Raw genomic sequence first — 13,301 nt, forward strand, 5'->3', positions numbered from 1 at the left:
CTAATCCTTAGATTGTTTTGGACATAAAACTGGAAACATCTGCCAGTGTCTTGAGTGTCTTGTTCAGGCTGAGCTAAGCAGTAACAAGTCCTTTTGTTTATCAACTGTGTCCTCTCCAACAAGTGTACTTCCTCCAATAGATTTTGGGAGGCAAGTGAATAATTCCACTTAGATGTAAAAATTTTAAGTTATGAAATATGATCTAGCTTATTCAGCTAGAGGGAAAAAAAGTCAACAAAAATGCCATTCAAAAGCTACATGCTGTATAGAGATGGGGCAAAACAGATCACTTCTTCTGTCTTGCACTTTCTTAGCTGGAATTTGATGCTCGCTTTCAGGGAGTAGAGTTCTTGCCATTAAAGGAAAAATCATTGAAAGGGATTATTTTTAATATAGAGGTATGAGAGAGGTATGACTAAAGATTAGGAGATAAAATTTCATATACTGAATTGATAGGACTGTTTCCAGAATCACACAGTACTCTCTGTTTACCAATAGTTTGATATAGGTGTGCTCCATCCCAAGCCTGTGGCTTGCTTTGGACTCTCCTTTATTTCTGAGCTCAAGAATAATAAAGCCTTTCTGGCTGAGACTTTGAGGTTATTTTCTTGTTTGGTTGGTTTTGTTAAATTCTTCTTTTACAAATGCTGCTCAGTAGCATCATTAGATATATGCAGTAAATAATGATTTTTCTGAATGAAATATTACTTCTCTGGGGCTTAGCTAGGTATATCATACAACATTATTAAGACTGCAGTCTACTAAATCATGCAGGAGCCAGCAGGAGAAAGTCTTTCTTATTTCATGGCCTGAGAGGCTTACAGCACATTATGAATGACAGGTTGAGGCATGGTAAACAGGAGGACGTCCCACAGCAAAAATTTGTAATTTTGCTTTGGTTTCCAGCTCACATGCAGGAAAAAAAAATTAAAAAAAATACACACACACACACACACACACACACATATATATATATATATATATACATATATATATATATACTAGGACACCCTTAGAAAATGCAAGTATCAGAGTTATTTATGGTACTCTGATTTCACATCATACATTAAGACCATTGTAGGGTCAGTGTACATTAAAAATTATTTTCCAATTCTAATAGCCATAAATCTTTCTCTGTTCTTTAAATGTATAACCAGAATGTACATTTCAGTCTGTGTATGATGTTTTTGAGAAATGGAGATTTAATACTTAGACTAACTCTAGTTACATATTCTGCAAAAGAATTTTCTAGAGTTCCTTATAAATTTGCCAGAGGTGATTGTTTCTTCAGGTCATTATTTTCTGAAAAAAAAAAAAAATACCAGTGGGTAACTTTTTTGGAACTGTGAGCTGTAAGTGCAGTCTTCCAATAAGGCCACTGTTTTCAAAACAAACCTAATATACAACTAAGTTCCCTAAACAAGTATTTGTTTTCTTTTCCAATTATGATAAGTTATATATGATGCTGTTCAACAACTCATTAAAACCCCTAAGTGTTTACACTGAATTTTAATAACAGATTGTCATTTAATTATATAGCAGTGGTATTGTTATTTTGGTTATCTACAAAACTGAATGAAATGTGTTGGAACAGTATATTGCCCTTGTAAATGGGATAACTTCTGCTATTGGAACAGCTGTTGGAGTTAGACCCACCTTCATGAAGTAATACAAGAGATTCCTTAAAGAAGTTGTTATCTTAAGTGACAAGAACTGCAGAAGTTTAATTTAACTATTGGAAAGAATGGCATAATAGCAGCCATGTCAGTCAGCATAAATGAACACTTCTTATAAAATTGATTTCTTTCTTTATTTCCTCAGGATATCTTTTAATTAGGTAGCATGCTAATAAAAATCTGTCTATCTTGTAAATCTTGAAGTTTTGGTAAACACTTTTTTAGCTTTATATACAATCATTGTTTTTTCTTACTGTTGTTGCTTTGCTTTAGAGTTCCTGCCTACAAGCAGTGTCAATAGGCTGGGAAGGAGGTGTTTATGTACAAACTTGTGGTCACACTTTACACATAGATTGTCACAAATCTTACATGGAATCCTTACGGGTGAGTAAAACTGAAGATCATAGTTGTTTATTTGGATCTGAACGGCTTTAACTGAAATCAATTTGATTTATGCTGTTCAGATCAATTAAATGTTTTGTATGAATGTACAGAATGCTTTTATTATGTTTCAAGAGTTTACTAACTTAATCTATTATTGCATCTTGACATTATTAACAAAAGTACTTTGTTTTCAGTTACTCTGATATATCAGAAAAAATCTTGTACAAAATTAACCAGTGCAAAAAAAATGAAAACTACATGAGGACTTCTTGTGTCATATTAACCAGCATTTTTGTTCAAGATTACTTACAGGATAATTCTTCAGGTTTTGGGTTTGGTGGGTCTTTTGAAGGGGTTTTGTTTGTTTGGGGGAGGGGAATGGTTGGTGGGGGAGGGAGGTTGTGGTTTTTGTTAGTTTGTTTTTTGTGGTTTAGGGATTTTTTTTTAATTTTTGTTGGTTTTTTTTTCATTTTGAGAAAAATTGTGCAAATTTTTCCTTGTATTTTAACAAGCAATTCTTTGTATTTTTAGTATCAGCATTGCTCATACTGTGAAACTTAACCTCTAAAGAAATTAGGAGGTGTGCAACCTTTCTTGGATCCCATGATGAATTTTTCTTTTCCATATTAATTTAAATTTGCTTGCAGCAGTAATTGTGTCATCAAGATAAATATAAAATAACATATAAAAATACATAAAGTAATATAGCAGCAAAATCTGGACTTTCATGGTAGAGTCTCACTTTACAGAATTTTGGAAAAGTGATTTTTTGCATCATATAAATTCTGAAGTAATTTTTCTGGTGGATTCTTTATTAAACTTGAAACAAACTGTTACTCCATGTAATTGTGTTCTTGAAGATTCTAGATTATTTAAGTGAACTTCTGATCTAGCATGTTTTACTAGTACCTAGATGAGTGCATAATAATTTTGACTATTTACTACCATGTTTAGGACTGAGATAATTTATATAGACCTGTGTTCATTTGGATAAAACATTTATTTTTACATAATACAATTAGATATCAGCATGGGAAGCCATGGAGGCAACTCATGAAGCTGAAGCAGTGTTTCTTGCCAGTTAACTGGAATACTGAGGACATATCCTCACTTTCCAAACTGTGTCCATTCTTTCATCCTTCATGTGATACAAGAAATAAGCAGGGTTCTCACGCTGCTGGGCAATGGCTCCTTGATTAGGCTTTTTTCAGCCTGTACTTGGAGTCTCAAACTTTATAGGAATTGTCAGAAAGAAACAACAGGCATGAAATGTTGGAAATAATCCATTGAAGTCTTTCTACTTTATTATGGGGATATTGTTGACAATGGAGAGTGCTTAAAAATCAGGAAAATTAATTGAGTTGGAGGATTATAAGACAGTCTCTAGTAGCTAAGACCTTTATCAGTAAAATGGGGAACTGTTCTAATTATTGTTTCTTTACAGTTTGAGGTTTCAGACTTAGGTTTTTTTAGCTATACACCTGAAATATCAAGCTAAGAAAACTATGATTGTTTGCAAGTTTCAGCTACATCTTCTTTTTTTCTTTTAGAATGACCAAGTCCTCCAGGGTTTTTCAGTGGACAAAGGAGAATTTACCTGTCCCCTGTGTAGGCAGTTTGCCAACAGCGTTCTTCCTTGTTATCCTGGAAACAACATGGAAAGAAGTGTTTGGCAAAGTCATAGTAACAAGTGCATGCAAGATCTTGTGCAAGAGGTGGAAGACCTTCAAGAGCAGCTGGGAACTTTCCCAGTAAGCATCAGTGTAAGGCAGAAAGATCCTTGTTAATTTGCCTCTACCTTTCAGTTTTTACTTTATATTGCATTTGTGATCTTTTAGAAACCTGGCAACCTCGAAAAGTTCCTTTTCTTCTGATATTGAAGACAACATACTATTGTTTTCTTATCAAGAAACTTAGACCATTTAATGTGATACCTACTAAAAATCAACTGTTGAAAGCTGTGACAATATGTGATTAATATAATTTTTTTATTGAGTACATTTTCTGTTTTCTCCATAATAATTTGCATAGAATGAAGTCATGTAATATAAAATATATTTATAATTTCCATGCAATGAAAAAATAGCAATAGTAATTGTAACTGGAAGCTATTTAAGCAATGTCTCTTAAGAACTTCGTAAGGTATGGACTATTTTACAGAAAGAGGAATTTGCTGGTGCTTATGTGTTACAAAGCTTCATGAGGTCCTCTGAATGACAGAATAAATGATACTAAATTTTGTTACCTTCAAGTCTTGATGGAGATGCTTTGTGGTTTTGTTTACTTGTACAGTGCAAATATATTTTAAAATAGCACAAGCACTGAGATTCTTAAACTTAGGAGATGGACAAAACAATTATGTTTTCATATTCAGAACAAATCAGAATAACTTTCCAAAATATTCTGGCACTTCTGTGAGACAGAATACTGACTTTTAATGCATATTTTTTCATAACCTGCAAACATGTTTTACAAATATGGAATTGCTACTCTTTACAATCAGCTGCTGCATTTCTTCAGGTAAAATTAACTAATCTTCTTTTGTATCTTTGTTCATAGTCTGAAACCAACCTCAGTAAAGAAATGGAATCTGTAATGAAAGATATAAAAAGTACCACACAGAAGAAGTATACAGATTATAGTAAGACTCCTGGATCACCTGACAATGATTTCCTGTTTATGTATTCTGTAGCCAGGTGGGTATATTTTTCTTCTTGTATTTTTTCTTTTGTATTCCTCACTGATGGTACTAGGCACTAGATAGCTTTCTTCTTTAAAAAAAAGCATTTAAAAAAGATTTCATCCTCTCCAAAAAGGATTTCTTGAATACTCAGTACATCAAGGTTATAGTTGCTGATTTTCATATATAGGCATTATGCAAGATGAAAACATGTGCCTCTCAGTTAATTTTTACTATGTGCAGCAGTGGTACAAAACCCAGAGAACACTATGTTGTATGCTTTTTTAGTTTTCTTATTAATTCAAGGTTTTGCTTTCCATATATCAAAATTTTAATGTTGCATTTCTCGTTTTACTTTCCCAAATTGTCAAATATACTCTGTCTTCTGCAGATTGAGATTTTTTTTTTCTGCTATATTGCTAGTTTTTAAATCATAAGGTGTTTTTATCTCTCTGCTACGCATTAGTTTTATTCACTTAAAAGAAGATCACAGAAGGAGCTTTTTTTTATTACATCAGCAACCAGGAATTTCTCTTCATGTAGTCTTTACACTTCTCAAAGTGTTGAAATGAGCAGCATTTTCTTTGTGATGTTTGACTGTAGTTTCAGAGCTGTCAGTGTCACATGCACTCTCCAAGAAAATCAGTCCCTCCTATACCATTAATTTTACGGTATTCTGAATGGTTAATTATTCACAGTTACTGTAATACCAGGTTTTCCCATAAGAACTTGAAATACTCATTAAGAAAATAATTTTCTAAACTCTGATTTACTGAGGCCTGCAGGGAAGGTGCTGACTGCAGAGAAACTGCAAGCATAGAAGTGATGTCATTGAGTAGCATTTTTTTGTGGCAGTTTCATAAACTCTGATTGCTGTGTGTCTTAGTATATAAGCAGTGGAAATATTCAAGGCTTGACTCAGCAGGACTCTGGGCAATCAAATCTAAGGTTCTGCTTTTCACAGAAGGTTAGACCATCTAATCTCCAGAAGTCTCCTCCAACTTGGGTTATTGTATTATTCTATTAAAAGAAACACTATCTGTATTCTTTCCTAGTATTTTAACTGATACAGACGAGCTATGAAATTCTATACATAGCAATTTAAAGGATTATTCCATGTTTTAAGTGGTATATGCTATACGAGGATAAGTAATGTTGGGATTTTTAGCAATTACCTGTTTGATCAATACAATTAAATACCCTCCCAAAAATACAAAGAACTCAAAATGAATATTTCACATATCACAGTATGATTACCTGTAACCATGCCATTTAAAATACAAAAATGGTGTTTTTTCTGGGTACAGTGTTATATAACTTTTAAAATGCTATCTAAACATATTTTAAATATATCTATATATTACATTTATATTTACACACAGAGCTCAAAATTTGTTTTCATTCAAAGAGTTAAAAATACCTCAAACTAGGACAGCATTTCATTGCTGCTTGCACTGCTGGAGAGAGAAATTGTGGTTGACCACTAAGATTAGGATACGTCACTTGTACCCCTTGTGACCTCTTCCTGTTAGACTTGTGTCACCAATTTTCCATTTATGCATGTTTGAGGAATTTCAGGTGTTGGATCCAACCTTCTCTATTGTTACTATAAATTGTAAGATCTCTAATGAGGGAACCTGGCAGATCAGCTTCAAGGTGGTTAATCTTTCTTGCTTTTCAGTGCAGCAATCCAGATTTACATGCTTCTACTACTTGATAATTGCATAAGAACTATAGGGTTAAAAAAAGTTAAACTTTTAAATAGACATTTAATATAACTTTACAGTTTGTATTTATGGAAATAAATCTGTATATCATCTTCCAAACTAGAAGCATTTCTTTGTATGATTTTATTATGTGTTTAATTTTAAATAATCAAACTACGCACTGTCCACAATTAAAATTACGTACTAAAGTAATTTACTTTCTCTAAATTATTCCTGTCATTCAACCTGTTCCTTCCTTATTTCCATCCAGAGTTGTTCTTGAGATAATGATACCCTTGTGTCCCTTACCAACAGTAATCTTTGAACATTTCTAGTTCCAGGTGTTCTGAAGCATTTAATTGGTTTTGGTCAGACCTTCTACAGCTCTTGCAGTTTTTCCTGGTATTTAACCCTTGTGTAAATGAGCATTTCAGTACAATGCTATTTTGATTACCTCCATCAATTTCCATGTGAATTAAATGCTTTTAATCTTCTTACAAGTAATGTTCCATTTTCAATCAGAAAATGACATCTCCTGTCCTCAAAGATGCTAGTTTACAGCTGAATGCCAGCTTTGCAGTAGATTACTACATGCTGGAATGGGAGGGAATGTGAAACGATATGTAGCCAGTTGATGCAGGTTATTCTTTCTCTTTCAGGAAAAAAGGAACTTACTTTTCTTCATTTTTGCTTGCCCAGGCATATGTCACCAGTAACAGAGAAAAAAAAAACAATGAAAGAACTCTTTGCCACCTTGTGGGAGGGCTGGCTGCTGTCTGTTTTCCTAGCAAAAGAGGCATTCTAGGTCTTGCCATCCAGACTTGCATGCACAACAGCAGCTCCTTGGCTACCTCCTGCTTTTCCAACAGTCATATCTTGTTGAATTTGTACCCTTTTCGTGCATTCCTCCTTGTCTTTGCTGGCATTTATGAGATTAGTGTAGGGTGCCAATCCCAAATCACGTGTGCCTAGCTTTAATTTTAATAGTTCCACATTCAAAGTGTTGAAGACTAATTTGTGGCAGTATTTTGGAGGACTGTTTATGTATTGCATAGCAGTAGGTTTCATGCTTTTGTTGGCTGTGCAAACAAACCTTTTGGGTTTTCTGTCAATTACGTATAGACTAATGTGAGAGCCATGTGTTCTTTCCTTCTGAATCTGTGTCTCAGTATCTGGGGTTTTTCCATGTATGGGTTGTATTTGTAAACTGAAGTGAGAAAAATGATAGTGCTTAGTATGCTTCTTCTGTCCCAATAGGAAGAGCAAGTCTAGCCAAATATATTCCCTTTCTGGAAAGGACACTGCATTTTTACTTCCCTCTACCCTGTCCTGGTATGAATTCTCAGAAATACAAAATCACCCTTCCCACCACCAATACATTCCTTTAATAAAAGCCCCCAAGAAGGGATGAAGTAGTAAGAACTCCTGTTTGTAATCAGGAGTCAGGACAGCTGAGAGAAATCTATTTTCTCAGGGTTTTTTTTGTGAATGAGGAGGATACAGGCAGTGTTTTACAAAATTTTTTGCTCCAGTGAATGATGTTGAGATTTCTAGATAGGAAAAGAAGACACTCGTATAGATTTTCTTTCTCATTCTCTTTCCTTCATGTTGAGGAGTCTGAGATAGCAAAGGATTCTTTCAGAGACCTCTCTGTGCTTCACACTTCTATCAGTTGCCCCCAGTTTTTCTTCATTACTTTTCTTCAGTAAAGGGCAGAGGGTGCACAGGTGCTCAAGGCAGAAGGGAGCTCAAATTAGGGGTGAGATACACTGGTCTTCAAAAATGATTGAGGTCTGTACCTGATGTAGGATATTTGCTGAAGGACAAGTGTTCATTTTCACAGAAGATGCTTTCTCTACTGTGCATTTTAATGCCAAGTTATGTTTTGAAAGAGACATATTGAAGGAAAAGGTTAATACTTACATTTCCAAGAAAGCTGAGCTATAAGGTGCTGCCTTTGAGGAGCTGGGGACAATGAAGAACTGTGGGAGGTGAGAGTTGGTATTGTATATGTGAACAGAGTATATGATTACAGAAATAACTTCCCTTACATTCCTTATAGTAAAAGGTACTATATGACACCTCATATGTACCAACAAGAGGTATTTTTCAGAATTGCCCCTGAGGTTTGTTTTGTAAATTGGCGTATATGCCTTGGTGAAAGGGAAATATAAAATTGTAGACCTAGAAAATTATTCTTAAACATTCAGGAAGTCTTTTTGATTTAAATCTTAATTATCATTGTTTTAGTGGAAGACTGTCACTGATTTTGTTCTTCAAATTAGTTATCAGAACGTTCACAGAAATACAGTGATTTCCTTCACATTCCCATGATGAACTAACACATGCTGATCTGCAGTTGCTATTTTGATATGAAATCCCTGTCCCTGCTTCCTTGCTGGTAGATTTTCAGAAGTTCAGTGAGCACTGCAAATCGCCTGAAGAGTGGAAAATTCCCCTGTCACACAGATGCCCTTATCAGCAGCAACCAGATGGAGCTCTGAGCAGGCACATTATCAATGTTAAATTGCCTTTTCTGAGTAGAGAGGATTAAAGCATTCCTTCAGAAATGGATGGCATAAGCTGCAAATTTAGGGATAGGAATATTCAGAAATGTTGCTATTTTAAAAACACAGGAAAGTATCTTAACAAACACTGCATATCAAAATGTATTATTCTTTCAAGTTGATGAAGCTGAAATTCTTAAAAATAATTTGTTTTGAATAAAAGTCATCCCATAGTGTCTTCTTAAATGTATGGGGGGGATGTTGTTAGCTTGGATATGTTATGTGCCTAAAATTCTAGAATAAATTTCAATATGGATTCAGTCACATTATATTGAACCTAAAATTGTTTCATTTTTCATTAAAGCACAAAATATGTTTAGAAAGAGATTTGCAGTTTGGATTGAATTAGCAAAACAACACTTCAGAATAATAGAATTATATTCCTTTATTTTGATTTTTAAAATGTATGCTGACATACTGAAACAGGCTCTCAGAGAATATAACATAAATTGTTTACTCCAAATCTTGAGAGTAAAAGATAATGCAGTATTGCAACATACAATTCCAAAAGTAAACAAAATTATCACATTTGGCCTAAACAATTGGTGCCTAAGTATCAGATTACAATAATACTAAGAAAGAAAGCATCAGTGTGACATGCAGAGATTCAATGACACAACTCCTTTTTCATACTAATGAGCTGCAGTGGAATGGCATTTCATTCAGAATTAACCTCCAAGGCTTTTATTAGCTGACTTATCTATAAAGGGTAGTGCTTTAAGTCTAATTTGGACTGTATTCATATTTAGTTGATGCCATATCCATTGTACTTTCTGGTTGTTTAAAGTGAAACAAAAGCTCTGCCAATAAAGAGAACACTTTTTAAATATATATGATTGACTGAAAGTTAGCCAATCTATATATTGTCTTTCCAGATTTGCACATAAATTCCCTTATTATGCTGTGTACATACAGAATAAAGCACAGAATCAACATTTTTTTAAAATTCTTTCCTCACAATTCAGTACACTACTATGTTAATACAGTATTTAAAATCGTATGACAATATCTTGATAAAGTTTGTTTTATTCTGAGTTGTAGTTTGGCAGTATTTAACACTGAAGATTGGTTCACAGTATTCTTTTATTTAGTGTATGTTGGGAGTTTGTCATGATTCATCTGTGTCCATAGAAACTTGAATAATGTTTTTCTATTCAATACTGTTACCTTTTTTTTTACAGAACAAACTTGGAACTTGAGCTGGTCCATCGAGGAGGAAATTTGTGTTCAGGAGGTGCAAGCACAGCTGGGAAAAGATCATGTTTAAGTAAGTTCCATGTTATTAAATGCAGTATAAATTATTACAATATTGAGTAAAAATGTCTGATTCTTTCTGGTATTTTCTAAATTACATCAACTTTTTACTTCTAAAACCTTTTTTTTTTCTGCCATAAGGAGTCTTGGGGGTTTTGTTTCTGTTAGAGAAATCTGAAAACTAATTTGTACAAATTCTTCAGTAGAGCTATTTATGTCTTGTACAATTACTTAGAAATCAATTTTCATACTATGCATGTAATATTTTTTAATAGGTTTGTATTTTTATGAGTAATACTAGAAGTATTTTAAGGGTGAAGCAGGAAAACTTTGTTTCACCGTGGTTGTTATTAGCAATAGGAAAGAAGTTTGGTTTCTGAATGCTAATATAGCTCATGCCTTGGTGTTATACTTTGAAATATGCTGCTACAATGTCCCATGTCTTTAATTTTCCTAGTTTTTCCACCAAGATTTGTTAATTTTCTTTCATAGAAATTGTCAAATTTTGTTGTTCTGAAATCTTTAATTAATTATCAAATAAAACAACTTTTTGCTGCCAGAAGTGTTTTTTTCTTTAAAGAAAATATTTTAATCTTTTACTGGAATATAAACAGTTACACGTAGATTTTTTCTTTTGTCAGGAAAAATTTGAAAGCCTGCCAGAATACTGCTACCACTGCTAATGCTTATTTAAGTCAAGCTTATGTAGCAATAGCAGCAGATTTCATAGGGAAAAGGAAAGTTAGGCCCACCTCTGCCTTTTGGTACCAAATTTCTGGGGGATGCTTTCCTCACCCTTTGAGGTGACAAGCCACCAAAGAAATCTCACCAGGTGCTATGCTGTCCACATTTCCCCTAGGACAAAAGCCTTCTGTTAGTGCCAGGAAATGTATTTCAACTAATTTCATTCGTTTCAAGGTTATCCCCTTTGTATTCAGAATTGTGTATATATTTAGGGAGAAGAAATTTTTTTTCCCCATGATGTGATTTGACTGTTTAAATATATTTGTATGTAGGGGTTTAATCTGAAATTTCTAGAATATTGATTGGAAAGCATATTGATGAATTTTTAAAACCTGATAACGTATCTTGCTTGATTTTATTTTCTTTTTCTACTTACAATGCATTGCACTTTGTTTACAATAATATTTTTCTGTTCCTTTCTCAAAATGTTGTGTAATTTTGAGTGTGTTGTACCTAGTGCTTTTTCCTTTAGCAGTTGCTGTAAGGATTATAATCACATTTGTGATAAAGGGGTGTGGACAACATCTTACCACAATGCACTTGTTTTTTTCCAGTTTTGGGTAGAATGGTAAATTTTCTTATTTACATCTAAGTCAGCTATATTGGTGTTTTTAATATTTATCTTGCACTCCAGAAACATTCAAGGCCTTTCAGGTAAAGGCACTACATATATGAAAGTGTTGCTGAGTTAAGCAGCACAGAGTTCTGTGAATGTCATCTATTCATTGTTAAAATGTCCACATGTTGTTTATGTTCTGTATTGGTACTTTGTAAAATTATGTAGCAATCTAGTCTTATTTAGTCTTGCATTAAAATAGACTTGTTTTTTAATGTAAGGTAATGGAATTCTACTAGAACAGACCTATATAGTATTTCTGTTTATTATTACTATATTTAGGTTTGGACATTAGGCTAAATATGACTAGTGGGAGCGGAGTTAGCTTTACATATATAGCAGGGTTTGTTTTCACTATACCATTATATAATTGTGTGTCTCCTCCATTGCCCCTTCCATATCCTTGTGTTTAAGTTATGAAAAATTGCAGTTCTGTAGATTCATATTCTGAAGTATATTTTATTATCCTTCCATAGTAATTATTTTTCTAAGAGCAGTCCTGTTTTTGAAAGTTCATTTAAAATATACCTTTAGCCTCTTCATTGTCTTCTTCAGTGAGGAAAATATGTTTTTTAAAATCCATACCCCATCTAGAACCAGAGTACTGTTTTGTTAAAGTCTTCCTTACACAGTATTGAAACTGCTTTTGTTTATAAACATGTTTCATGTCAGGTTCAGCAAAAGTAATCTAAAACATAACCTGGTTTAGGTTTTGCTGTGTGTGAGATACTGAGGGGTTTCTTTTGTGATTAAGCATACCACTCTGTAGTAACACATTTGTAAGAAGTGTGAAGTTTGGTGATTGGATATTGTAGAAAATAGGCTATGTTGTCCCAGGTGAGCTCTTACAGCAGCAAATACCAGGGAAGATGGTGGGAACAAATAGGTCAAGAGCTGTTTAAGTAGATTGCACCATGAGGGCAGCTCCTCTTGGGAAGTGAAATTAAGAATGATTAATGTAGCTCTTAGTGACCAAGTACGTGTGAGAAGAATGGTGAAGAAAATTTGGCTGCAAAATTGCTATTTTTAGGCTTAAAGTTTTGTATGTGTGTGGGACCAAAAAATGCAAATCGTATCCTATTACTTTTTAATTAAAAATCAAGTCTTATTTGAAGGACTACATTACAGTTTTAGAGTCTATGGCCTTGCAAATTCTCTTGGGTTTAGGGAAAATTAAGAAACATAACACCTTATTTCTCTTACTCCTCTGTTTTATAAAGTGTAACAGACCTGTTTGTCTTCATTGTTCTGTATTTGTCAAACAGGGTCAAAACACAGCATTAAAGCTGAATAATTATGATTTCTCTGTACCATTTTTATGGAAGACCTTGAGCAACCAGGTCTAATAGAATATGGCAGGGGTCTGGGGAGGTCAGGACTAGATGATCTTTAAGGTCCTTTCCAACCCTAAGCATTCTCTGATTCTGTGACCTTTCTAACTTGTGTAGATGTTTGTCTTTGCTATTCATACTCTGGTAATCTCGCAGTAGCTGGTGAACAGTCCCACAGAATTTAAAAGTAACGTATAAATTAATTTATAATCTTCCTTTTTTAACTTTCAAATAGTACTATTTTCTGTCTGTCTGTTTCTTTGAGTTTTGGTTGTTTTGTTGTTTTGGTTTTTTTTCCTTTTTCCCCTTTCTGAGAAGGATAGAATTAGGGTTTTGGGTAAAT

General features: G+C 33.7%; 1 protein-coding gene across 6 annotated transcripts in view; it reads left to right on the forward strand.

The window, feature by feature from the left end:
- The window catches only part of UBR3 (ubiquitin protein ligase E3 component n-recognin 3), a 103,561-nt gene that overhangs the window by 60,865 nt on the left and 29,395 nt on the right, over positions 1 to 13,301 (forward strand). For 4 of the 6 annotated variants that reach the window (XM_088059171.1, XM_088059173.1, XM_088059175.1 and 1 more), the window contains 4 exons: positions 1,950 to 2,060; positions 3,611 to 3,823; positions 4,620 to 4,756; positions 10,195 to 10,280. In XM_088059171.1, the coding sequence (XP_087915297.1) occupies positions 1,950 to 2,060; positions 3,611 to 3,823; positions 4,620 to 4,756; positions 10,195 to 10,280 (547 nt within the window). The remainder of the gene's footprint in view (positions 1 to 1,949; positions 2,061 to 3,610; positions 3,824 to 4,619; positions 4,757 to 10,194; positions 10,281 to 13,301) is intronic. The other 2 variants (XM_088059172.1, XM_088059174.1) reach the window with 1 other exon arrangement.

The sequence above is a fragment of the Pseudopodoces humilis genome, chromosome 8, assembly GCF_049639895.1.
Source record: "Pseudopodoces humilis isolate 2021_Gansu_Grassland_sample_001 chromosome 8, ASM4963989v1, whole genome shotgun sequence".
Classification (NCBI taxonomy): Eukaryota; Metazoa; Chordata; class Aves; order Passeriformes; family Paridae; genus Pseudopodoces; species Pseudopodoces humilis.